This window comes from Equus caballus, chromosome 14 (genome assembly GCF_041296265.1).
Source record: "Equus caballus isolate H_3958 breed thoroughbred chromosome 14, TB-T2T, whole genome shotgun sequence".
Taxonomy (NCBI): Eukaryota; Metazoa; Chordata; class Mammalia; order Perissodactyla; family Equidae; genus Equus; species Equus caballus.
The window spans coordinates 88,660,617-88,688,074 of NC_091697.1; the positions used below are offsets into that span (position 1 = coordinate 88,660,617).

General features: G+C 39.4%; 2 protein-coding genes and 1 long non-coding RNA gene across 4 annotated transcripts in view; 2 read left to right on the forward strand and 1 right to left on the reverse strand.

Annotated features, from left to right (window-relative positions):
- Nucleotides 1–7,994, forward strand: part of GLRX (glutaredoxin) — a 44,496-nt gene extending 36,502 nt beyond the window's left edge. The window contains exons 3-4 of one of the 2 annotated variants that reach the window (XR_011425176.1): nucleotides 2,778–2,960; nucleotides 5,429–7,994. The gene's annotated coding sequence lies outside the window, so the exon portion shown is untranslated. The remainder of the gene's footprint in view (nucleotides 1–2,777; nucleotides 2,961–5,428) is intronic. The other variant, XR_011425177.1, reaches the window with a different exon arrangement.
- RHOBTB3 (Rho related BTB domain containing 3) overlaps nucleotides 1–27,458 on the reverse strand; it is a 52,651-nt gene that overhangs the window by 4,830 nt on the left and 20,363 nt on the right. The window contains exons 6-11 of the mRNA XM_001503702.6: nucleotides 26,497–26,862; nucleotides 19,759–19,871; nucleotides 16,393–16,513; nucleotides 11,072–11,245; nucleotides 8,393–8,559; nucleotides 3,890–3,986 (exon numbers count right to left, since the gene is read on the reverse strand). Of these exons, the coding sequence (XP_001503752.2) occupies nucleotides 3,890–3,986; nucleotides 8,393–8,559; nucleotides 11,072–11,245; nucleotides 16,393–16,513; nucleotides 19,759–19,871; nucleotides 26,497–26,862 (1,038 nt within the window). The remainder of the gene's footprint in view (nucleotides 1–3,889; nucleotides 3,987–8,392; nucleotides 8,560–11,071; nucleotides 11,246–16,392; nucleotides 16,514–19,758; nucleotides 19,872–26,496; nucleotides 26,863–27,458) is intronic.
- LOC138917332 (uncharacterized) lies at nucleotides 11,150–27,209 on the forward strand. Its single transcript, XR_011425178.1, has 5 exons — nucleotides 11,150–11,294; nucleotides 11,548–12,801; nucleotides 13,883–13,956; nucleotides 22,471–22,569; nucleotides 26,390–27,209. It is a non-coding gene; the product is annotated as an uncharacterized lncRNA (long non-coding RNA).

Sequence of the window (27,458 nt, forward strand, 5' to 3'; positions counted from 1 at the left end):
TGCCAGAATTCTAGAATCTGGATATGGGAAGGAGGCTGGAGGCTTACTATACAATGTGTATATTTTCACATGACCCCCATGTTTTCAATCCAGCTTCTTACCCCAATTCTCCCTAGAATTCATGATTCTATAACTTTTTTGGTTTAATTTCTCCGGGAATAAACCTCCCATCTCCTGTGATGATGAGGGAGAAGCAGTTGCCTGTCTGGGTGGGAGGGAGTGTAGCAAAACCTTCTTAACATTCAACTAATTATACTACTTTCAGCCCCAAGCCTCCTTCTGCTTTGTGAAATAGCTACTCCCTCGAATTCCTAAGGCTTTTGGTATTCTGCTGGGTGAATCAGCTTGGTTCTCATCAGTATTCCTTTCTGAGGTATAGGGGCACTACCCAGCATGCCCCGTTTAAAACCACGTGTCCTGGAGGTTCCTCGTCTGGGCTATGCACCAGCACTCATGATGATAAGAGTCCTGGGCTTAACCAACCCAGCTGCTTTCTTATGGGACAGTTAGCACAAAGACCCTCCAGGTCTGAGAGAACACAGAGGCCCTCTAGGGGGCACTCCGGTCCTTGGAATGCAGGTCATATAGGGACAGTCCCCCTTGGCAAGCATGCAGGCTTTGTTCCTCTGCCTACTTAAGCAAGCTTTTCTCAGTGGGTGGTAGCAAGTGCACATTTCCTGTCCAGCCAGCCGCCAATGGACCTTTCCTGTAAGTAACTCTCCAGTAGACCCATGTGTCTCGTTTGCTGTCTCCGGGTCTTTTCTTTGGTCATTCAGCAACCTATCCCAGACTGCTCAACCAGCTGGGCGTGTGGTGGAACATGAGGGCACTTAGGTTTCCTTCTGCTAAGTCAGTTTCCACTTCCCCATCTACTGTTTAACTTCATGTATTATAATTTGGATTATGAAGGTCTTGATCCAGGATGCAGGACTGGACAAAAAGGAACAACCTAGCTGCTCAGGGAAATTAGTTATACGTTTCATTAGGAAGCAAAGGTTACATAAGACTACTCCCTGAGTTAAGACAAAAAAGAGAAAAGTCATCACAGATGAGCTCTGGCAGCCAGCAAAAAACAAAACACGAAAAAAGCCTCCACAATAAATAATACAAAATATAATATTGAAAATTAAACTGTGAGAGTAACAAATCCTTAAATACCAAGGGTAATTCATATTCCTGTGCATTGCTGTTTGTTTTCATAAGAGTCCAGTATATAAAATACATCTAACACTTAGTAAGCTATTTAACTGTGTTCTGATGTATCAGTGCCAGCATTGACCTGAGATCTTTTCCAGTATTACTTTTCAATTTCTAAACACCGCTAAAGAAGAAAAATTCTCAGTTAAGAGGAAACAATGCACAGAATTCCAATAATAATTTGACAATTTTTGAAGCCAGAAATGGGCAGTTCTTTAAGGAAGCTGTAAAGTGATTGTGCTAAGAACCCATTTCAACTTTAAGTGACCATGTGAAGTAGTCCTAGTGTAAGGCAATAGGGAAGAGAGGTGACTATGACACTCTGGAGAGGACATGGTCCTTTAAAATGGGCAGCCACTGCTCAGTTCTGGGTTGGTGCCACATAGGAAGATGGGCCCAGAGTAGCCACATCCCAGCTTTTCAAAAGAAGCGGAAATTTGGAATTTTAAAATGTTACATGTTACAATTTTTAAATATTGACACTAAAAAAATAATAATACTGTGTGGGCTGAATAAAACCCCTTGGCAGGCTACATTTAACCCACAGACTGCCAGTTTGCGACCACTGATTTAGACTATCGAGTTTTCTCTTATCTACACGGGGATTTCTTCCTCTGCCCAGGAGGACACATCACAGCAGGTCGCGGACATGAACAGGTACTGCTGAGTCAGAGCACTCAAGATGCCCTTTCAGTGCCCATCAAAGGAACATAAGATAATCACTGACACAGCCTCATCTTCTTACCCTGCCTTCTCAGATTACGCCCTGGAGACCTGCTGCTCACCATGCCGGGTGGTCATAACATATTGTATAGGCAATTGTATAAGTAATAAAATAAAATAAAAACTAATAACTCAAAGGATTTATAAAGCATCTTTCTCCCAAGGTAGCAATAGTACTCTATGTGTATCATACATCTATACAGAAGAGCAACTGACAAATAATCTTGCTCTTCTTTTATAAATGAAGGTGACCTAAGGTGGCACAATGAAGGTGGTTCACTCACTTTCATTTTTAATTGAATTCTTAAAGAATAACTCTATAACAATGTCCCTACTAACTAACCAGGGGTCTAATGATCAAGATTCAGTGCTCTCACCTCTGTGGCCTGGGTTCATTTCCTGGTCAGGGAACCACACCACCCGTCTGTTGGTCGTCATACTGTGGTGGCTGCATGTTGCTGTGATGCTGAAAGCTATGCCACCAATATTTCAAATACCAGCAGGGTCACCATGTTGGACAGGTTTCAGTGGAGCTTCCAGACTAAGACAGACTAGGAAGAAGGACCTGGCCACCAATTTCCAAAAAAATGGCCAAGAAAACCCTGTGAATAGCAGTGAAGCATCGTCTGCTAGAGTGCTGGAAGGTGAGAGGATGGCGCAAAAAGACTGGGCAGGGTTCCGCTCTGCTGTACACGATGTCGCTAGGAGTCGGAATTGACTAGATGGCACTAACAGCAAGCAGAAGCACGCCTTATTTTTATGAATGGATCAGTTTGTTTTTTCCTTCAGAAAGTAGATGGTTAGTAAATATCTATTGTTCTGCTTTGATTTATTATGTTACTCTATTGCACTAACAGGTGAATTCTACGTAAGGAGGCTCCCAGTAGGCATACAATGCCTAATTTTGACTGGCCAAATACCTCTGCCAATACATCCGCCCAAAACTGACTGAGTGTTTCTTGGTTTCCTTAACTGTACAAGGAGTAGCTGAGTAGAACCGGAGATTTTCACATCTTTTAGCAGCAAGTTCTCGTTTACAGGTAAAATTTTATGGAGAATTCTAATATAAAACAAATACAAGTGCAACTACTGTTTGAAGGTGCAAGGGAGGAGTCAAAGAATTAGAAATTTCAGCCTCTCTTCTTCCCTCCCTCTGCCCTCCCCCTCTCTCCACTCTCTGCCCCCATCTCAGAAGACCTCCAGGCATCTCCAAGGAGATTTCTCTGTTTAGAGTTTGAAACTACTTGACTAGGTGTTATTTAACTTCCTTATTCTTTGAGTCTCTTCTAGGTAATAACATGAGCAAACGTTGAATCTAAACTGATGGTCTACTCTGATGACTATTCTATTTTCATTCTCTTTCCTCTTAGGCAGCACTGAGCAGCTCACCCTGTGACTGGTTTTAATCTTTATAATTTACCTTAAAAATCACATTATGTATACTCTCTGCTCAAAAAGTTTTGCAACACTTTGATCAATAAAATCTATTATTTCCATGTAATATAATGAACTCCTATATAGATATACTTAGTGGATACAGATGTCAGTACAATAGAACTACATATTGTAAATAATAAATAATAGTTACAATTCCTTTACAAGAAAAAATTTTAAAATACATACTGTTTAAATTTTGCTTGCCTTAGGTGGTTAAAACCAAGATCTCGTTTATCACAACCAAATGCCACCTGAGGACACCTTAGCTCTCTACTTAGGGGAAAAAATGTATTTAAAAATAAACGGGAGCTATAAACCAATCATTAGAAAACTTTTGGTGTAACGCAGGTCAAGCCTCTTATGTAACACAGGTGACCATAAGTTAAAGTGTCATCAGTTCCCACACTGCGTATTTAAAAGGAAATGAATTACAGTGACTTTTTATTTTTTAAAACTACTATTCTTACAAACTACGTCTCAGATCTACAAACAACATAAAGATTTCTTTTCAAAACAGTAATTGGCAATCTACCTGAAAGATCCTGAAACTCAGGCTTTTGACTGAAGATGAGGTAGTTAGTGGCAATGAAATGAAGTAGCCAGGTGGAAAGGCAGTCAGAGTGGTGAAACTGCAAGAAAAATGGAAAGTGAAACAATACCGCTCATAACGCATCACCGTGATGATCAGATTAATAGTGGTCTGGGTGGACTCATGGAGAGCCCAAACCCATGTTTAATGTGTCTGTATACAACGCAGCCTTCAGCCTACTCTGACAGCAGAAAGGAATACGGAGTATTATTAACAAATACTAACAAAATTACCTCAATGAAGACACTGGCTCATAAAAACAATGAGCTACTGCTGCTGGAGTGGCTGAAGTCTTGAAGCAGATGCACGGCTGCGTCTGTGGTTAACAGACTATTTGAGGTTCTTGAGGACTTAGTTTAAGCTTTTAATCTAAAGTCATGACCTTCACTAACTACACTTGTATCTGTGTAGCAGAGAAAAGATTATGGTTAGCAAAGGTATACCCTTGGCCATATCTAAACAAGTTCACCTGAGGAGTGAACCAAAAAATATTTTAAGGAGGAAATATCATTCTAAGGGTATGGGTTGCAACGTATAAATATTTCTATGGGAAGCTTATGTCTGAATAGTTGCTCTTAACTAGAATGTACTGTTACACTGAGCAGCACATTTCTCATTCTAAGTTCCAACAGCTAATGGAAGGGAAACTTAGAGCAACTTGGCCATGACATCATCACCTTGGTACCCACCCAGTGACACTCACTGATCCACTTAACCACTCAATCCAGACTACAGCAACTTGCTGGCAGGCAACTTTGGTGCACGAGTACAGCTCTTATTATTACTGTGGTAAAATACACATAACATAAAAGTTACCATTTTAACCATCTTTAAGTTTACAGTTCAGTGGCATTAAGTACAATCATGTTATTGTGCAACCATCACCACTATCTATTCCGGAACTTTTTTATCGTCCCCAACTGAAACTCTGTACCCTTTTCCCCAACCCCAGTCCCTGGTAACAAGTATTCTTCCTTCTTTCTATGAATTTGACTATTCTTGGCACTTCATATAAGTCAAATTATACAATATTTGTCCTTTTATGTCTGTTTTATTTTATTTAGCCTAATGTCCTCACGGTTCATCCACATTGCAACATGTATTAAAATTTCATTCTTTTTTAAGGCTGAATAATATCCCACCGTATGTATATACCACATTTTGTTTATCCATTCATTTGTTCATGGACATTTAGGTTGTTTCCATCTTTAGACTAAATATAGCTCTTTTAAAGACACTCAAAAATACTATATAAGCAATAAATAATGCTAAATTGAAGAAAGATTTGTAATCTCAGATGCTAAGGAAGAAACTAAAGTATCACTCTTTTGAAAAGTTAAAACACGGGAATATTCTAACACATAAATTCATAGGTCTCTGATTTTCATTATACGAAATCTGAATTTTTGAATTCTAAGAGACTTTATAGTTTATTTAACCCCATGTCACATTTTAACAATCTTTTTTCACCTTATCTTTCAGCAGATGAATGTGAGTGATCTCAAGGGAATAGAGCAAGACTGTGTAGCTATTTTAACAAAAGCCACCAGAGCAGAAAACCTACAAAAAAAGTTTAGAACATTGTCTGAGGACAGTGACTTTAAAGAGAAGAGACATCACAGAAATGAATATCTGGCTACAAAAACATGATTAAAATGAAGGATTTCATTGTTGACCAGATTTAAGATATCATAATTGTGGGCTCTTGGCAAGAGATAGAATGAATCTCACTGTAAGAACTACTGTTTTTGAAAGAATATATGCTGTTCTGAGAAAATTGGTTTAAACCGAAATAAACAACAGAAGAAAAAAGAAAGGCATTAAAACAAAAAAAACCATGAACCAAATGCTATAGCCTTTAACAGCTCTGTGAAGAATTATAATGGTGGAGAAAGTATCCAGAAACTCACAAGAAAAAGGTCAGAAACAAAACTGGTGGCCTGAAGCAGCCAAATATTAATGTACAGATTATAAGTGAAGAAATTGAGTTTAAAACTTTAATATAAGAGTAAATAGGACTTCATAGGAAAGTTTGGCTGAATAAGGTTTAAAGGAAGTAAAGATAAGGAAATTTCCACCTCAATCTGAAGGAACTGATCGGATTAAGGGAAAGACGCGTCTCTTGCATGTTAAGAGTTCAACTTAATGGAAATATATGAAGCTGAAGGTAGGACCATGGTAAAGAATTGAGAGGTTAGGGGAAAGTGCAAGCAGAAGTGAGAGATACCAAAACTGCTCAACTATATCAAAGATATGAACTAATGCTTTCCTGATACAGAATACAAAACTGGCAGAGATGGTAACAGAGTAACTGGAAAGTTTGATTATTCCGGGAGCTACTGGAAGTCTAATTCTGCTAAAAGACAATTTCACCTCCCAGAAGTCAGAGAAACAATGAGGGAAAGGTTAACTGAATTCTGACCAACCAGATGACCTGGCTGGTAAAGTGGAACCTCAAACTAGGAACTTCAAAGAGAAGTGGGAAAGAAACATTATCCTGTTAGCTGGGATTCATAATTGCCAAATTAGGGACCACCAGGAATAGAATAAAGGAAAACTAGTAGCTGTAGGTTTAATCTTACCACATAGAAAAGTTTTCAGAAACAAACAGTAAAATTCAAAAAGGGCTGGTATCTTAGACTTTTAAAATTGAAGGGAAAAAAATAAGGATAATCAGGTAGTCAGAAACCACACAGTCAGGGAAAGCAGGTCAGGAGGAACTTATGACAATGCAACCATAAATGACGCTCGCTGATAAGGAATCAAGTGCCTATGTGTTTGGAGGCGGGGAACACCTAGAGACATCAATGCAACCATACAGGAAGTTCTCTTCTGCATAAACTATTTAAAAGGATACTACAAGATAAGGAAAGAGGAGCTGGCGTCCAATTTTTTAAAGTATGACAGACTTGTTAGAACAGCATCAAAATGACACATCGAAAATGAACTGAGGTTGTGATAATGCTAGAAAGAATAAAAAAGAATTTTTAAACTAAATCTAGAGGGCAGGTATTTATCCCAAGCTCAATGTAAATATATTACAAAGAGAGATCAGAGTTACTCAATTTTTTTAATTTGTTTTTATCTCTCATATTAAATACATAGGATCTTAAGACTTGATTATGAGAGAAATGAACTTCAAAACAGTTAAGGAGAAAGTAAGAGAAGACCTATATGCTTTAAATGAATTCCCTTCTATGTCCAGAAATATACATGTTGCTTAAATCCATCTCAACCTGGAGGCAAGCCTTTGGCTGTCACAGGTGTGTCTTTTGGCCCATTGTGTGGCTCCATTTTAGCAACTTGGATGAAGACAAAGTTGTCATATTTTTCTAATTCTGGATGTCAAAGTTGGTAGGATAACTAATATGTGGTCTGCCAGATCATATTTTACGAAGTCTTGATAGTCGGTAATGATGGGTCAAATATATTCCCGTGAAAAAGTCCTAGAAGGTTCAGCTTACTGCAAGCTCAGTACACGTGACCATGTGCATGAGCCCTGCACTGTCTTAAGGCAGGGGATGGAAGGGTGGACTAACCAAGGGCAGGATGACTCAACTAGGTAAACTTCCTGTTCCCAGGGATAAAGGAGAGTTGTCATGAGGAGGTGGCAGATGTTGGACTGGGACAACGTCTGAGAGTTCCAGAAGCAGATTTCAAGAAAGCAGACCCAGTTTATTTACAGACCTGGCCCAGTCCTTTGTCCAACTCATATGCTAGAGTCTTTGTAATTGTAGTTACTCACAACTAGTTTAATTGTGTAAACTCTGTTGCCTAGATGTGTGGCAATATAATTCTTAACAACAAAACAGCCCAAGCTTAGAAGAAGCCAGAAGAAGCATGGTGTATTGTAATGATTCTCAACTCAAATGTTTCTACTGAATATTTTCTTGATACCATGAGACATATCAACAAAAGGCATTCCGAAAGGATTAATGAGGTACATCAATACCTCCTACATAACTCCTACAATACCGGAACTTCGACATATGTTCACAAAGTGAATGAATGAATGAATGAACAAATAAATGAGTTTAGCTGAACCATCTCTATCGTATGTATGGACCAATTTTGTCATTTTCCTTTTAGGAACCCTAAGATGTGATCGTTTTGGGGAAATTCAATGTAAACTCTATTTCCTATAATGCCTATACAACGTAATAGAGTACCATACCCAAATGATTCTAATACGGGCCACTATTCAGTTGAAAAAAATTCATATTGGAAAATTCTATCTCCTTAGAAATGGACTGCTCAAAAACCCTATGCTTCAAAATTATCTAGCCACAGAAATTGTTGTGAGGGTACTTTAACCTCAGTTAGCCAAAATTCCAAACCAAGACAAGCACTAATATATCTCTTAATAAACAGAAATTTTTTAAAAGCAGTATGACTTTTTATAAGATTTTTAAAAAACCAAATAACCAGATACACAGGGCCAATTACCTTGGCTTTTTTGAGCAGGTCAACTATATCGAGGTTCATGGCCGCCAGTTCCCGGCTCGGCATGCTCTGCAGCTGTGTGATGATGAACAGCTCACAGATGTGCTGCAGTCTGGACACCTGGTACATCTCGGCACAGATCAGGAGACACATGGCCTGGAAAATGCCGGCTGATGCAGGAAGGGAAAGAAGAGAAAACGGACAATAAAGCCATTTCCTTCATGACCTAAAACTAAACAACAACAAAAATGCTGACTATGTCATCCAACGTAGAACAGAAAGCCTAGAAAAAGCCCCGAAGAAGTCAGCGTTCTAAGCCTTCACACTCAGAAGTGAATCTATGCATTGTTTTCTGTTTCCTTTTGTTTTTAACTCTCCAGAGAAGGAGATTCTAGAATTGCCCTTAATAATCGATTCTAGGGCTATGGGGTAATTCTTTCTGCTAGCTAAACTAAATCCTTGCAATTTTTCATCCCCAGGCTTTAGTCCCCAGGTATGTCTGTTTTGTTTTTATTGTGATAAAATAAACATAAAATTTACCATTAACCATTTTTAAGTGTACAGTACAGTGGCATTAAGTACATTCACATTGTTGTGCAACCATCACCACTATCCATCTCCTGAACTTTTTCATCTTCCCAAACTGAAACTCAGTGTCCATTAAACAATAACTCCCCACTGCCCCATCCCCGACTTAGGCAATCACTTAGGTTTGTTTCTGGGGTTTTTTTTCAACAGTTTCTCTATGAATCTGATTTTTCATGAATAGTAGTCGGCCCTTATCTGCAGTTTTGCTTTCCGTGTCAAGCACAGTTCAAAAATATTAAATAGGAAATTCCAAAAATAAACAATTCATAAGGTCTAAATTGTGCGCCATAGCATGACAAAATCTGTCACCGTCCAGCTCTGTCCCCCACCTTGCCTGTGACACAAATCATCCCTTTGTCCAGTGTATCCACACTCTATATGCTACCTGCCCATGAGCCTGCTAGTTAGGAATAAACATAATACACATAGGGTTCAGTACCATCCATGGTTTCAGGCATCCACTGGGGTTCTTGGAACATATCCCCCTCGGGTAAGGGGGGACTACTGTAATTCTCTTTCTTATCCCTCCTTAAACTTCTTACATTCTTTTGTAGCTAGGAACCAAGAACACTGTATATGATAAATATTTAATATAACGAATGGATTACCTTTTTGTGATTTTCCCAATGAAAATATCCCAGTGTCCAACTTAACTTTTTGATTATTCATTGTGACTCCTTTTCCCCACACACCTTTTATCTATTTTTAAAGTGCTTTTGTTCTATAGTTATTATCGCTTTTCTGAGCACTTTTCCTAATTAGCAAGATAAAACCTAAAATTTGAAGCTTCAGTTACCCTACTGAGAGGATGACTGAGACACCAAATTTTCTTATTATTTCAAATCTGGTCAAATTTTTTATTTAATATACAAATTTGCTGGTATTGAAATAATAATAATAACGCACTCTGATGAGAATCAATGCTCTCATTTTTATTAAGCAAAAATTATAACCAGTCTTTAACACTGACAGTAGCAACTCTAACTGGCTCTAAAACTGTGCAGCAGCTGCAAGACCAGAATTAACTCAATTTAAAAAAGAATTTTCTTTTTTGGAACTTCTAATACCTTTCACTAGAGGGCTCATGACTTGTTTAAAACTTAAGAGTATTCAGTAACAAACATAGGAAATCTTCCAAATCTAAAAATTAAAGCAGTAAACCTGAAGAGAGGTATGGTCTGAAATGTGTGTTTTCTTTTTATATTTGCTAGGGCACCTGGCTAGGGTCTGTAGTCAGGGTCTCAGGCTCCTGGATGAAGCCAGGAGGGGCTTATTCTAGTTATGTTTGTGGTGGGAGCCATCTGGTGGACAAAGAATGAAGATTAATCAAAGGGAAGGGCTTCCATGCCAGTATCCCAAGGCGCCAAGGCCCCTTGAAAGGATTGTGCAGCTTCTCCAAGGTGGTTCCAGGTAGAGGAACCCAGCAAGATCTGTTCCAACCTGTAGCTGCCATAGACAGTTAGTTCCTAATCAAAGATAGTCCTAGGTCAGTAAATTGGAAAATAAATCCTACAGTCCACTGAGCATTCGAAACATCTTAGGAAAAGTTTCCAGAGAGGTCAGCTCTAGGAGAGTCTGACTTTAGGAGACGTGAGAAGAAGGCCTTAAACAACCTCACATCCTCTGGGCTAGAGAGATGACCAAGGTGGGTCTCAGAATATTCAAAGTCCTTAAATGTGCCTCCATCAGAAGTCAGAGCCATAAAAGCAGTGTCCACCCTCTTCTTCTCCTGGAAGGGACAGTGCTCCAAGCTCTCTGCCCCAATCTGTAGAATCAGAGTAGCCACTGGGTACCACGAGACACCTCCATTTCTAGGGCGCCAACAGTGTCACCACGCTGTTGGTACCAGCTGGAACACGTGAACTTATGCTCGAGTCTGAGGGCCCATAAGAGGTACCCAATGACTGCTCTTCCACTTGAACTGACTGAAAATACACTGCTGTCCCACCACCACATCCTCCTGCTTAGCACATTCCATGATGTCAACTCTGATAAACCTTAGATGAAAACAGATTTCACAGGAAGCAACTTATCGAAATCGGTAACAGGGAAAGAAAGAATTGTGAGATATTATCTGACATTTATACTGCTCACCTGGGCAACAGGAGTCTGTATACAGGTATTCTAAGAACGACAGGAAAGTCTCTTTGGAAACACCATAAACTGGAATGAGAACACTCTTTGCTTCCATGTAGTTCCCATTAAACATGGCCGCCATCACTTCACAGCGGGCCACCAGGATGGCCCTGTGGGCTGGCACTGTCGTACCTACAAGATTCAAAAGATAAACAAAGCTTCATAAGACAAACTTGCAGAGGTATTATTCTCCCAATCTTTCTTCTAATTAGAGTGGTATTGCATTAGTCACAGCTGAGCTGATGTACAGAAACCAAATTTTGGGGTGATAAACAGCATTAATTCAGAGACTTTTCAATTTTTAATTGACAAAGAGATTTCAAAGTTGACTTTGAAACCAACAATTTGCAAGTCAGGCAACTATTTGTTACTTAGGTTATATTTCCTGAAGATAGAAACATGGGAATAAAATATTCTGCTTCATGTTTTTACAGCCAAACATCCATCCTTTCCAACTGGCTTGAAATACCACCAGCCACTCCTGCCCACATGCCTCCTGAGAAAACAACACAATTACCTTTCTTGAACAACTCACAGAACAGTCCTGGCCAGGCTTTCCCTTGTCAGAAACAGGACTATAGGAAGTAAACCATCCTTGGCCTAAGTAGTCCATAGATCTCAGCAGGAACGGCAAGGGAATCTCTCGTGAGGCCAAGGGAGGCATCTCAGACCTCACAGAAAATTTGGAGGGGGATGGGGTAGTGCCCTGCTGTCTCCCCAGCTTACTGCCTCCCCAGGGAACCTCTCTTTCCTGAATGAACAATGCCTGCTTCTGGGAGAGCCACAGCTACTTTCAATTTTAAAGGCCCCTCAGCTCATACCCTTCACTGAAGCTCATTAAACTAAACTGACTCTCCAGGGAAAGCTTGCTAAGCCCTCCAGCTACCACGCCACTGCACCAAGGCAGCCCCAGATGGGGGACACGTGGCCAGGGGCTCAGGGGTGGAGAAGCAGTTCTCTCACTCCCACCACCTTAGGAAACCATGAATCCACAGCCAGCCTTCAGTTCAGTCTGGATCAGTTCAATGGATCATTACTGAACACGCACCATGTGCCAATCACCATGTTTGCTATTGAAGATACAAAGATGAGGAAGAAGAAGCTGCCCTGCTTTGGAGCAGTCAAGCTTTTAGTTTGGCGGACGACACCACAGCCAGTGTGAGTGACAAAGCTGACCCTTCCCAGAAAGCAACTCTATGAGCCAAACCACTCTGCTCAGCCCAAGAGTCTTCATCTATGCATCCCTAAAAATCTTATACTTCTTGGGGGCATATATTCTTCTCTAAATATTTACAATTACGGGGTTCTTCGCCTTCTTTAAATCCAAGCAAAACATCTTCTGGCTCAGAAAAAAAGAGCTCCATCAAGCCCAGCGACTTTCTCCAAAGCCAATAATTCCTCAGGATCTACAAGCAACACCCGACATAGCCAGTTCTGAGCTCTCTGCTCGCCACTGTGATTTGCGCAGGTGCACCTCCTGCTGGAGCAGGGAGAAGCGGCCGCAGGAGCATCCCTGCCAGTCACCACACACCTACAGCAGGCATCCTCCCCTCTGGGCCCTCTGCCTCTTTGCCTTTAGGCCGCCTGCCCCCAATGTTACAGTGTTCATGGACGAGGGACAACCAGTTTCCATGATTAAAGAATGCTGCGTATATCTGTATATAGTAATTAACAAAGAATTCAAACAGGTAAAGCAATTTGACTGGTAATTTTAAGGTTTTAAAATCTTAAATAGGGTACTATGAAAAAAAGAAAAGGAAAATTAGAAGCATGGCTTAAACAAAACTAGATAAACTATCATTTGGGTTAAGCAGAGGGATTTAAGACTGGCCAAAAATACCAAAAGGACAGTAGATGAGGAAGGAATGTGATAAGTAACCTTGGAATTTTAACAGAAATTTTCCATTGATAATGTGGTTACAAAATCATCAATAATACACTCAGTATCTTAAAGCATTTTCAAGCCGATTTCAAACTCAAAATTTAGTTTGGAAAACCATTATATCTCCAGTTAAGAAAATATCAACTTCTATTTCTCACCACTTTTTGGTTTTTTTGTTTTGTTTTCTTTCATGAGGAAGATTGGCCCTGCACCTGTTGCCAGTCTTCCTCTATTTTGTACGTGGGACACCGCCTATATACATGCTCCATGAGCAGTGTGTAGGTCCGCACCCAGGATCCGAACCTGTGAACCCTGGGCTGCCAAAGCAGAGAGCACAAACTTAACCACTATGCCACCAGGCCAGCTCTGCTTCTCACCTTTTTCAACTGCTGTTTTGGTGTTATAAATTGTTCTGTTGTGAAACTGTAATACAATACACCTCAGTATAGTCACATTTTTAAGCATTGTATATAAACTGTATAAATATATAAACACTGTTTAAAACATGCTGAAAGAGCATAATGCAGTGTTTACATTCTAAACAGCAATAGGACAGCACTGAAGAATTACTCAAGGGGAAAAAGACATCAATTTTCTAGTTAAAAGATAAACATGTTCTTTGAAAATGTCAAGGCCTAAAGTATCTTTCCTTTGTAGTATTTAATTGCTGTTAACAGTTGTAAGAAACTTTTTAAGGAAAAGAGTTTTAAGAGTAAAACAAAATTTAAAAGCCCAAGTTTTCTAGTAACTTTGCATAGATTATTAAAGTCTTTGTTTTTATTTTATAGTAGAATAAAATACTACATTTGTCATACATTCTTCACACTACTTGCCAAGTTTTAAAACTTAAATTCTGAGAATTGTTTTTGGTTTTATTCTGAAAACAGGAAACTTGCCTGGTTCAAGAGACTTAGAATATGTACCACACAAGGAGACAGGGACGGAACATGACTTTCTAAAGGTATTTTTCATGAGATGCAGATTCAAATGTCAAAAGGAAACTAATACCGTTCTAGATCAGGTCTAAATGTTTACCAAGTTTCAGAGCTGCTCTAGTAGCTTTTTTAAAAAAAATTATTTAATGGAAAAAGATACAAACCCAAACAACAAACTGGGGGTGGTAGTAAAAAATATATATGTGTATATATATATATATATATACACACATATATATATATAAATAATGACTATCTATTATAGGGACAGTAAATAGGTTATTGTTTTTTTCTTTCAAAGATTGGCACCTGAGCTAACATCTGTTGCCAATCCTCTTGTTCTTCTTTTTTTTTGCTTTCTCCTCAAAGCCCCCCAGTACTTAGTTGCAGATTCCATAGTGTAGATTCTGGTTGTGCTGTGTGGGACGCCACCTCAGCAGGGCTAGATGAGCGGTACTAGGTCCAAGCCCAGCAACCGAAACAGTGAAACTCCAGGGCCACCAAAGCAGAGCGCAAACTTAACCATTCAGCCACGAGGCCAGCCCCAGTAAATAAGTTTTATACCCCACGTCAACTCCAGCCGGTTGTGGGTGACGGCCTGGAACATTTTAAAAGAAGGATTTTCCCACGGCCCTGGGTTCCGCAGGCCAAGTGCAGTGACTCACCAGTGTTGGCTGCCATTGTGGGGGGCGGGAGGGGTGTCTACCTTTACACACACCCTCTCAATCCCTGTGACCACTCTACCAGGTGGAAACGAGTATCCCCATTTTACAGGCAAGGAAACAAAGGATCAGAAACGTCAGGTAACACAGCCAAAGCTATACATTAAGTATGCAGCCAAGCAAGATCCCAGCCAGGTCTTCCTAGGCCCTGTGACTACCACCTCATCAAGCTTAACAACAGAAAGGACCTTTTAGAATCTATATGGTTCACCTTCACTTTGCAAATGAGAAGACTTAAGGCCAGACATGTGAAGTGACTTGCCCAAGGACACACATAGGTTGAATGCAAAGCCAAGGCTGGAGCGAGGGCCCCAGAGCACAGGCTCAGCCCTCTGGAGGAGGAGACAACACTGCTGCCTTCTACACACTGGAAGCTTCCCTCCCCTCGCTCTTCAGAAGCTAGGCTTGCCTCTCCTCCAGCTGACAGCACAGAAGCTGTCGCCAGACTCTGCTTCCACTCATTCTTGCTTCTCCCTACTCGTGACTGCCTGATAAGCCTTGGGTTTCGAGCTGGGGAGGCTACGAAGAACACCACAGCAGCTGCTGCAAAGCATCCGTGCTGCCATCCAACTAGCCCTTCCAGCCCATCGCTGCTCTTTCTTTTCTTTTAATATAACACATATTTTCACGTGTTGCATATTCCCTTTTGAAAATCTTTTCAGCAGGTTACACTAACACAATGTTTGGTATCAACGCAAATTATAAGCAGGTGTTAATGACTCCTATGCAAATTATAAGTAAATTTGGTCTCAGCTTTCCTTTTTCCAAATCATTTTTCATGTCTTTCAAGGTCACTCTTTTGTCCCATTCTCAATCTCCTACACTCACATTACAGACAGCGCTGACAGCAGCGTATCAGAAGGCACTTTGGAAAATGTCCAATTCATTGTTTGTCTTGGCTAGTGGCCAAAATTAAAAGGAAAATGAATCTTTCTGGGGGAAAATTTTATATAGTAAATGACTCTTAGCTGCCATACATTTCTACCATAAAATTAGAATTATATCTTCCTTTAAATAATAGCCTATCTGAAGTTCTACTTAATTCATTTGGAAACAACTGCTATCCTTCTTGCATAATTGAGGGTATCTGACCATTTGTGTTAAGATTATGCTTTTAACCTACTAAAGTGACAAACTTATCCAAGCAAATAATCAATAATGGGCACTAAACAGCTCATCTTTATTAAAATTAGGTAGCAGTTTTTTCCTACAGAGAGAAAAAGCAGCTCTCAGTTGCTCTGGTGATAATTCTCAGTGCTGTCAGGAATAAGTAGCTATATCTACAGATGCCTGATGTAAGCCAGGCATGACCCTCAACCCATGGTTAGTTCCTTTTCCTCCAGTAAAAAGGAAGAGAGCTGAATAAAATAAGCTAGAGGCAATATAATTTTAAGTGGGCTGGTTTCAGAGGATTCAAAAAACTAGGATCTTAAATATACAAACAAAAATATTTTATGGGGTGATATTATAAATCACCCTATCGCTTGCTCATCCCTGAAAGTTAATGAAGCATACGCTATGGAGAAAAAAAGCTAAGGCAAATATAATTTTCTTTCCTTATTTTGATAAAACATTTCATTTCCCTTGAAGATTTTGTTGAAATTTAGGCAGTATTAATCTACATCCCACAACAGAGAATAGTCATTACTTTACCTGAAATATTCAAAGCTGAAATAGAAAATTAGGTTAGAAAACAAGAAATAAAAATAAATAATGAACTTTGTAAAAATTGAACTATACCTTGTATTTCGAAGACAACATCAGCAAGCATTGGTTTGTTAAGGAAAAACTTGAGGGAAGTGCTATAAAACCACAGAGGTTTTCTGGCTTGATAGGTTTTGCAATTCCTTAGGCAATTAATCTATAAGGAAAAACAAAAATACAAGGGGAAATATTGAACAATATGCTTTGATAACATAAATGGGCTGGTTAGAGAATTTGGAAAATTGCCCTAAATGTTTTAAGAAACAATGCTTACCTACTCTATGGCATCTCTGATCATAGCTTTCATGGGAACTTATCCTCCAGAACTACATCTGCTGCCTGACAGTGAGCAACGCGGCCTCCGCGGCACTCAGAGCAGTGAGTGAACTGGCTAAGCAAGCGCTCAACTCTATGGCTGAGAAGCTGTGGGGTCCAGAGCTCCCCCACGGGTCTCTGTCATCTGAGAAACAGACAACAGCAGTTCAACCTCATATGAATGCCTCACAAAAAAGTCCTTACACGTACAGCCTGCTCCTTTGTTCACTAATTAAGAAAGTACATACTATGTTAAGTGAAATAAGCCAGCTAGAGAAGGATAATCTGTGTATGACTCCACTCATATGAGGAATTTAAAAATGTGGACTAAGAACAGTTTAGTGGATACCAGGGGAAAGGTGGGGTGGGGGGGTGGGCACAAAGGGTGAAGTGGTGCACCTACAACATGACTGACAAACATTAATGTACAACTGAAATTTCACAAGATTGTAACCTATCATTAACTCAATAAAAAAAAGAAAGTACATACTATACAAAATTTTCACTTGTAATTACGAAAAATACCTATTTTTCCCCTATCGCACCATGTCCTACAGCCTACTAGATCAACATTAAAATACCTGAGGGTGAAACATTGGTTCACCTCCATCTTAATCTACAATCTTATAGTCCTAGATCTCTTTCCTACCCACAGCCGGGACTGCTGGAACCCGTGACAGGCTGCCTGGGTCTCTGCTCTGGAGTCAGAGAACCTCTTCCTTGACTTGCCCTGTCTGTCCTCACACACCAGCTCACTCTAGCTGGCGGCCTCCAGGACCAGTGCTTCTCTGCCTGACCCAGTGGTCTCCAGCCTTCCTCTGCTCCCCACTCAGGACTGGGTGCTCTGTTTATCCTTTCCGTCATCTTTCAGACATTCTTTTGTGCCAACCCCAGAAATCGAGGGCCAGCCCCTCTTCCTTTACCTTCTACTCATTTCCCCTGCTGAATCTCAGAACCTCAGCCCAGCCAAAATGCTGACCTCTGCTTGCCAGCTAGGGAATTCAGAAAGCTTTATCCCTCAGAAATAACCAAGCATATGACTTTAGCAATAAGAATAAATGGCACCTACTTCCCACTTCGGATTAATCTTCTATGGTGGCAAGTTAAAATGTTTGGTGAGAGGGAAAAAAAATATTATCCTTCCTCATTAGGAAGAAGACAACACTCTCCAGAATGATACCCATGAGCAAGACAGAGAACCAAAACAATTCCTGGTCCTTAAAGTATTTTCTCAGATCCTATTGACAATATACTTAACCCCCAGTGAAGGAGTTTGTGGAGAGGATTCAGGTGACTGCCACACATAAAGGAGAGAAACAGACAAAAAGCATCAGAGAATTTGAGAGCTAGCACAGGCTTTCAAAATCCTCCAGGTTATTCCATTTTACAGAGAGCCCTGAGAAGACTTGCTCAAAGTCACAGAGAAAATTCGTGGCAGACTCATAATTTAAATGTACATTTTCTGATTCCCAATTCATTGTTATAGCCCTGTGTTGTACTCAATGAACGAGAGAGACCCTCAGCCCAGGAAAGCATGGGAAGAAAACACAGAACTCTTCTCTCTTCCTGCGCAAAGGAGGGAATTTAGTTCAACATCATGGAATCATACAGCCCTCAGCCTTCCCTTCCATAACAAGGATTCGTTTTATTCGCAGTACTCAAAGGAATGACTGTGTTCAAAATCAGGCCCAAGGAAAGGCTCAGGTTTAGAACAAAAGGCAACACTCTGCCCTAATCATTCAGATAAAGGTTACAAATTTGTATATCATGAATATTATGTAGATGTATACTAGGTATGAATATATGTATAAATTCCTATGTGTATATACTTGGTATGAATATATATATATATATATATAAAGATTATGAATCTATGTAAACAGATTCCCTTCTCACCTATGCCTTGAATTTGGGGAAAAAAAATGGGAGGGCAGAAGTTTGGAGAGAACACAGCTGTACATAATGTACATTTTCACTGGTCCATAAATGAGTTAATCCAGAGAACTTCTGAACAACAGAATGCAGGTTTATGTGCACATTTCTACAAAAGTATTATTTAGTTGAATTAGACTGCAAGAAAGCTAGCACCCTGCCACACACCTGTAAAAGTGGACAGCTTCTATATATCTGCTGAAATGTTATTAAAATAAGAAAGGTCTTGCCCTTTAATTCCATGTCAGTTTGTTAAAAAAAAAGACCATTTTCTCAATTAAAGAATAATCACGAATCTTCATAAAAACTAGTTCAGTTTTAAAATATTAACTTAAAATGTTAAAAACTTAGGTTGTAGAATTGACAGTTATCTGTATAAAAACATTAAAGAAATAATCACTTCTTTCTACATTTAGTATAAACCTATATTCTGCTAGGCATTGCACATAACTCACATTTTTATCTACTGTAGCTAATTTGTTTATCACAGAATCTGAAATAAGAATACACTGGCTAAATTGTGTAGTGTAGTTGTCTTAAAACTTAACAAATTTACTTTTAAACCTCTTACAGACTCTGTACAATCTAACTCAACTAGAGTTTTAACGTGCACAAGTGTATGACTACATACAAAGTCTGTATTTTTATAATCTTTGGACCTAATGTATAAATTTGAACCTATACTAGATGAGAAACAAATCCTTAACTGTCTACCTGGTCAAAGAGATTTCTCAGAACCCCTGAAAAAGGGACACGCAGAAACTGCCTTGCTCCTGAAAACTATGTGGACCTAAACTGTGAGGAGTGAGAAAGCATCCCCTCCAAAAGCTTATCTGTAACTAGACACATTCAGCAGCCCTCCATTCTTGACATGGACCGCATCTTCCTGGAGCTCCAGGAGCAGGTTTCAGAGGACGGAATTCACAAACCAAGATTTTACAGACATGACACACACATATTGTAATTCTTATATGAATTAAAATCAGAGACAGTGAGAAATAAGATGTAAATATTTAAATGTTAAAAAACAGACTTAAGGCCAACAAATTTATATATTATTGACTCTTCTCATAACTCAATATCATATTCATCATAGTATATTAGTTACAATTCAGAGAAAATCAAAGTAAACTAACTTACAATAAACTGATTTACCTTTCCTGGTGTTTTTAAAATGCACTTAACTTTCTCAATTACACTGGAAACATCCCCAGAATCTTTCAACTTCTTCCTGATATCTTCTTCCAATTCTTCCCACTGGAAAGCACCTGTAAACCAATTAACATATAATGAATTTTTCTGATAAAGCAGGAAGAAAAAAACTCTTATTAGATATCAGTGTTCCCCCTTTTTTAGTATTTTCTTTACCAAATATATATCTTTGTAATTACACTAAAACATTTAAACAGCTCTTACATTTTTAAAAAATCAGTTTGCCTTCCTCAAAATTATTGCTCAAAACCTAAAGTCTTCCTCTCTGAACAGCTGTCACCTCTCCATAGTAGTGGTCAGCTAGTGATAATGGCAATGGCCAGAATATGAGTTACCATCACAAGTGGTCCAACACCCAAACTATTTACTTGCTCTAGGTAAGAAGGCGTATGTGGTCTTTTCTAAGGTTGAATTAAATCATTCTGATCATGGAGAGCAGTGACTACCATCAGGTAGAGGAATAAGCAGTAGGAACAAAATGCATTCGGACAGTCTCATGCACTGTCAGGAACACATCAGGATGCTCCATAGCCAACTCTATAGAACCAACCTGAAGAAAGGAGCTAGATAATTTTCTGATGTGCTACAGGACCGTGGCATTGGAGCAAAATCATCCCTCCTGGTCCCTCTCTCCCCTTGTCTTCACCCCAAACCCCTTCCAAGGTATCTTTTCCTAGGCTCACTTCCTTCTGTCTCACACTGTCAGCCCTTTTTCTCTATGTCTTATGAAACTCCTTTTTGACGATCAGCACAAGTTCACCTTCTCCCCAAGCACCCCTGTCACTTGGCCTGCGGCAGCCTCCGATCAGCCTCCCTGCTCCCTAGTGGCCTTTTTCCCATCGAATCTATCCTATTACTCAATGCTGATAAATTTCCAAACTGATCACGATATTCCGAGAGATCACCCCCATCCACCTCATGGCTTATAGAAAGTCCTAACTCCTAAAAATAGAATTCAGAAAGGTGTAGTGTGGGCAGGCATAGCGGGGAGACGCAGGTTCAAGTTCTATTTCTGCCACTAATTACTGGTGTAACTTTAAGCAAGTCACTTCCCCTCTCTGGGTAACTCAAGATGCTTTTCTTTCTGCTTTCAATCTGTCTCTTCTGATGCTTCCCTCCCCACATCCAGAACTTTGCCTTCATGGATATATGGGAGTGGGGAGGGCACATAATAAGCATTAATTGAACCAATGAGGTCAGGCAATTGCAGCTAGCCTGTACCAACGAGATCCAAAGCTAATCTGAAGAGTCAGACTGATGGTCCAGCGGCTCTCAGGCCTCATCACAGCTGAGCCCTCAGCACTTGGCACTTTCGCATGTCGTTAAACTTCTCCTCACCTGGCTGTCACGATTACTACAGTGTGTCCTAGGGGGAGGGAAAAGGAGAGCCCTGATTTGAGGCATTTGCTATTTCTGTGATGTAAGTACTTCCACCATGGCCAAATTCAACCTACCAACATGACTTCGCAGAATATAGAATTGGGAAGAGAGAAATCCAATTGGCTCGCACAAGCTGGTGCCAGCCAGCTCCAGCACACCACTTTTGATCACCCTTTTCCTGAGTTCACTGTTAGCTCCCCTCCCTCCTCCAATTCCCAAAGGTGTGCAGTCTAGAGCAAGTCTGTGCTTTTGTTTCCCTCTTCCTGCACTAGTGACTTTTAACTTTAAAGTCACACACTTTTTTCACAATCTGATAAATTCTTCAGATTGTCTCTCCAGAAAATTTCCCATGCACACATAGACAATAAAGTCTCTATAAAAATGTCAGGAGCAGAAGAATCCCTTAGAAACCAAAGGACCCCAGATCAAGAAAATTTACTCTATGCCAGTAATTCTCAACTCTACTTGCACATTACATTTATCTGGAGATCTTTCATAAAATACCATCAGAGGAGGTCTTACCCCCAGACCAGTTAAATTAGAATTTCTAGGGCTGGGGCCCAAACATCAATTTTAAAAGTCTGCCAGGTCATTTTAATGTGCACTGAGTGCTGATGACCACTGCTCTTCCTTCAGACATTTCATCCATCATGAAAGCCCAGGGTTAGTGGGATGCAGCAACCTGTAGGTGTAGGTATTTTTGATTGTCTGCATTCATGCATGCTAAAGGGCAGCACAGATACTGTCTCCTAAAAGTAAAATTATATTACTTAAAGAACACCTACACAATATCTCCATTCAGAAGATTATCTGAAAGAAAGCAAGCAACAAATCTAAACATATGGGATTAGGAGCAGGTAAATCCCTACAGGTCACAAATCTGTTTGAGAACAAACACAGAAAGATCCAATAACCAAAAATGAAAGTAAGACTAGTTCATCAGGACACTTCAATGATCAGGCTGTTTTCATAATTAGAAATGCTAATCAAATCACCTTTGACACTTTTAGGTCCTAATAAAGCCATAATCCTCAGATTAGGATTTTCTTTTCATTTTTTTTATTGTCATAAGAACATTTAACATGGAATCTATCCTCTTAATGGTTTTCAATACAGTATGGTTAACAATAGGCATAATGTTGTCTGTACAGCAGATCTCTAGAACTTATTTGTCTGCAAAAGTGACTGAGATTTTTCCTTTCCGAGCATTTATTATACTCTTTAGAGAGCGTGGTATGTTTGTGCACACTAAGCTGTGTTTTTAATGCAATGCAGAAAAGAGCATGCTACAGAATAATTCCAAGAGCTGAAGAATACGATGCAAACTGAAGATGAACGCTCGTCCACATATTCATTTACGCTGGCAGCATTTCAGTAAGTGACGTGAAATTCTAAGAGCCATCTGTGGCAGGAAGAGCTCAAAGCTAAATTCTTGAGGCTCTTAGAAATATTTCAATTCCTAACCATCTGAGATCATGTGACTCAGGAATTTGCAAGCATAAAGACTGTATCGGGTATTGTAAGAATGTCACAATTATATGCCATTTAAGGATTACTCTGTGAAGACCAGGAAACTGCTGGCCTCACTTTTCAGATTCCTCCTTCTCCTTTAGTGTTAATTATTAAGTACTTATACATTATGCAGTGTTGGGTGTTATCCAATAGAAAAATAACATAAACAAAACGGACACTATCACTGTGTCTGTTTGCTCAGAAATCTGAATAGGAAAATAAACTGAAGCCGTACATATGTGTGTAAAGTGTTAGCCAGATTATTAAACAGGTCCTTCCTAAATATAAGATCCAAATGTCCAATGGTGACACAATATATATAAAATTTCAAATTCCTAAAGATTAAAAAAAAAAACCATGCTATCTAAAAAAAACAAGACATTCTTTCAATTTGGTTCATTAAAAAAAAAGGGCAGGAGATAGGTTTAATATGGCTTTTCAGCCCATGTTTGCTCAGGGCAAATATTCCTGAGCATGCCATGTCACGGAGTTCTACCTCTCTTACCAACCCAGCTGACGGGAGCACAAACGGCTCCTGTCTACTACGGTCCCTGCCATAACTGGTGGGTAGGCCAGGGCTTCTGCGAGGAAACCATTGCATAACTGGGTCTTAAAACTTGTGTGCTGTTCAAAAATTTTTAAATGTTCAACATCAAGAACAAGAAAAACAAACCAAAAAGACATACAAGCCCGGCCTCTTTATTGAAGTCTCTGAGAAAAAAATGTAGATTTAAATTTTTTGTTTGATTTGATAAAAATATGTTTTTAAAAAACAGTAACCTGTTCATAAACAAAGACTAGAGGGTAAAACAAAACATCAATAAATGTTCAGATATTTGAGAGTGGAAATCTATTTGATTTCTTTTCTCTTAAATTTTCTGCATTTTTCATAATTTTCATTACTGTGCAAATACAGCTTTAACATCTCTTTAAAAATGACTTAAAGTCACTTTTGCTTGAGTCTGAGGTTATACTCTGTAAATAATTAAAGAATAACTAATAGGTACCTGCTCAAGCATTCATTTTCCCTTCTGCTCAACCAGAATCAGCGTCTCCCTGTAGCCCCAGGTCAATGGCCTGTGGCCCTGCTCATACCTGACACCACCTCTTGTCTGGACTGTGACACACAAGGACAGAGCAGAGCAGAAGTGCAAGAGCTCTGTGGCAGATTAGGAAGCCCATGCTCTGAACTGGTCAAGGGCTTGTAGCTCTCTTTGCCATGGTGCCCTCTGCCCTTGAATCCTATTCCCAGGCCCGCTTAGTTTCCACCCAAATACTGAGCATCTGCTCTCCCCAACTTCAGGCCAGGGCTACAACACGGCACCGACAGCCCCAGCTCCAAAAAGCTCCACATCAGTCAGTCTTGAAGCTGACCCCTGACTTTGTGCCCTGAGACTGATAACTGGGTTCCTCTCCTGGGCCTCTGTGCTGAATTCCAAGCCCTTATTCCTTGACGATAACTGGTACCCAGTTCTTCCCAGCACAGGTGTTGCAGCTGCTTGTGGTCCAGAGCATCAGCATCACCTGAGGCTGTTGGAAATGCAGCATCTCATGCCTCACCTGGGCCTACTAAATCAGAATCTGCACATTAGCAAGATCCCCAGCTGACTTGTTTGCACTTTAAGGTTTGAAAAGCACTGGTCCAGATGATGGACCAGCCCCAACACCAACCACCTGTTGTCAGAGTATTGGCCTTCCTGAGGTTGATCTCCAGAGTAACAGGGCCTCCTGACTGGACTTCTGTCTTGTCTGCTCTAGTCCATCCTTCTACCATCACCAGAGATGAGCTTTCTAAAGCTGAGTCTGATCATGCTTAAAATTCTAGAACAGCTTCTAAGAACAGCAGGAACAGCTCCCACGGGCCTTGCCAGCCTCATCTCCTATGAGCCATCACTTCCCATGCATGCTCCAGTCAGGGGACATTACCTGTGGTTCCTGAAAAACAGCAGTTACCAAAGATGACATTTTCCTGAATGCAAATATCCCAATATATTAAATTCTTTCAAATAGCATTAGAGTGAACACATAAAATACTTATGAGAGATAACTGACTCTGGGGAAGGGGAATAGGAGATGAGGAGAAATTTTATTTTTCTTTTCTTTCCCCCTTTATTCCATCTGCATGTATTAATTTTGCAATTTAAAAAAAATCACTCCCTAGGAGAAAGACAAGCAGGTGCCGTCACTGGAGGTACGTCTAGCTATTTACTGCTACCACGTTAGAGAGGATATAACTGACCTCAAAGTGTTCATGTGTCTTTGAAAGTACTCAGTGGATACTGTGGGAAACTTGCTGAATAATTCATAACTTCAACAGTAAGATCATTGACAAGAAAAGCCAAACACTTCCTTTATAGTTCTCCAAACATAGCATTAAAGACTTTTTTTTAACAGTATACGTTTTGGTCTTTCAACGTTAGTCTCAAATTCTGAATTGTGAGATTCTAAGTTTAAACACAAAAATGTGTAGTACTAACTGAAGTCTTTACCTAGTCTGGTTTATCCATATGATGATTCACAGCTGCTAGAGTCTACTCATTAATTCAGCTGACACAGAAAAGCGGCCATGTTGAAGGGAATGTGCTGGAATGCTCTGTAGCAGTGGTTTCTTATGTCTTTTCCAAGCCAACAGTCACTGAACGAAGGATTTAAGACCCACCACTATATTCTACTCTAACATATATACATTTTTAATCCACTTAAATCTGCATGCTGTAACTGTATTTTTCACAACCATTAATTTTTATTTTAACTTATAAAATTATACAACCACAACCCAAATGAAATAAGTAAAATTTTATCTTTAATATCAATCATTTCAACTGAAGGCTACCCAAAACTTTCCTACCTACATGAAATGACACTTTTTATTTGAAAACCTTTATAAACTTCCTATCTGCCCCCAATTCTGAAGTCTAAAAACAGATTATAGACGTTTCACCAGATACATTCCAGAGAAGGAATGACCTTAATCTAATATTTCATCAGCAAATGATTCCAAGTGGGAAAAGAAAATTAAAGAAGAGAAAAGTTCTCAGAAATTTTATGTTTAGATGCTTACTTTAAAAACCATTTTACATCCATTCTTTTCCATTCTTATATGGGACCCTCAGATATGACACCTTCAATTTGCTCATGACTAGATAAAACTTCTGTTCTTTAGAATATAGTTGCTATTGAGTTTTTAAAAGGACAAGAAGAAAAATAATTGCCAAGTTGAGTCTTAAAAATATAAGGGCACAGTAAGAAAAAAAATTAAAGTCTAAAATAGTTATAGCCAAAGTTGATCAGATCTCAGCCTAAACTATCTTTAAATACCTTTTCCAGTCCCTAACCTGAATGCAATGACCTTGCTAACTTCTGTCCTCAATTCCCTCCAAAATCAAAGAGTCAGACAGAAAGGAGAATAAATAGCTAGGTTTTAAGATGTAGACACTTATATTCACATACACTTGAAAAACATTATTTCTTTAAAGTTAAACTGGATAAGAAATGCCTATATTTTCACATTCTGGATATTTTTTTAAAAATAAAATACTAACACACATGCTCAGTAGGTAAAGAGACTATTGTTTTTACAAGTAGATTTTAAACCAAGGCAAGTATGTGTAAGGAAGATAGAAAGCTTGGTCCACTTCCTGTATATAAACAAAGACTATTTCATGCATAATCTTTGCCTTAGGTGGTAGAAAGAAGAACTAACCAAAACTAACCAATTCACCTGAGGACCACAGGCATACTTCACTTCAAAAGTTCAAGAGAATGCACCAGAACCATTTGACAAGATACCTGAATAAATGAAGCGCAGAATGTCCGATAAACAAGAACAGAAGAGGACGTCTTTAACAATGACTCGTAATGGTGGGTTGCCTGGAGAATCCTGGCTAGCACCTGAAAAGGCAGGATCTCTGTTTATGGCGAAGAGATCCTGGGTAGTTCGGATGATGCTGGAATCCTGAATGTCAGCAGGACTCTTCACATTGAAAAGCAGCATGAAAACATGGCTTACGGCGCAGAGAACAATCTTGTGGGCTTCTACAACTTCCTTTAAATCTGGGTTGTAAAATACCACATCCACACACTGGCAGCAGAACAGCAAGTTATTTAAATCAGAGTTATAATGCGATGCTTCAGCCTTTAAGACGGGCATTTTTTCTGTTTTAAAAAAAGAAAATAAAAATAACAAACTATTTTTTAGGTCTAAAGACCCAATCATTTCAGGTTTATTTTAAACATAACAAAACAATATTTTTTAATATTAGGTTAAACCATATGAAATTGCCATTGTTTGGCCATTTTTGACCTACAAAAATAGAAATTTTGTATAGCTTAACCTGATAATAAACATATGTAAACTAATTATCCAGGGATAACACAGGCATACGGAAATACCGTATTTTTTATAGTGCAAATGAAAAACATACTACTGCCATACAGAGCAATAAAATGGCATTTCTCACTATTTGTGTGTCCCAAAATAAAATATTTCTCCAAACACTGAACTTTAGTGTGCTGGTAGTCATCATTCTTTACTTTCGCCTGACAAAAATTTCAAACAAATTGCTGAATAAGTTCTGAAGAAGCCAACCTCACAAGTGAGGTCGTTATGCTCCGGGGACAGGAAGTGGAGGTGGAGGGCTAGCTTGTGAAAACTGCAGCCTCTCAAAGCCAGGGCTCTGAGTCTTGGACTCGACTGTCGGAAACCATTTTCACCATTTTATTTTGATCCTAAAATTAATATTGCTTTCCTC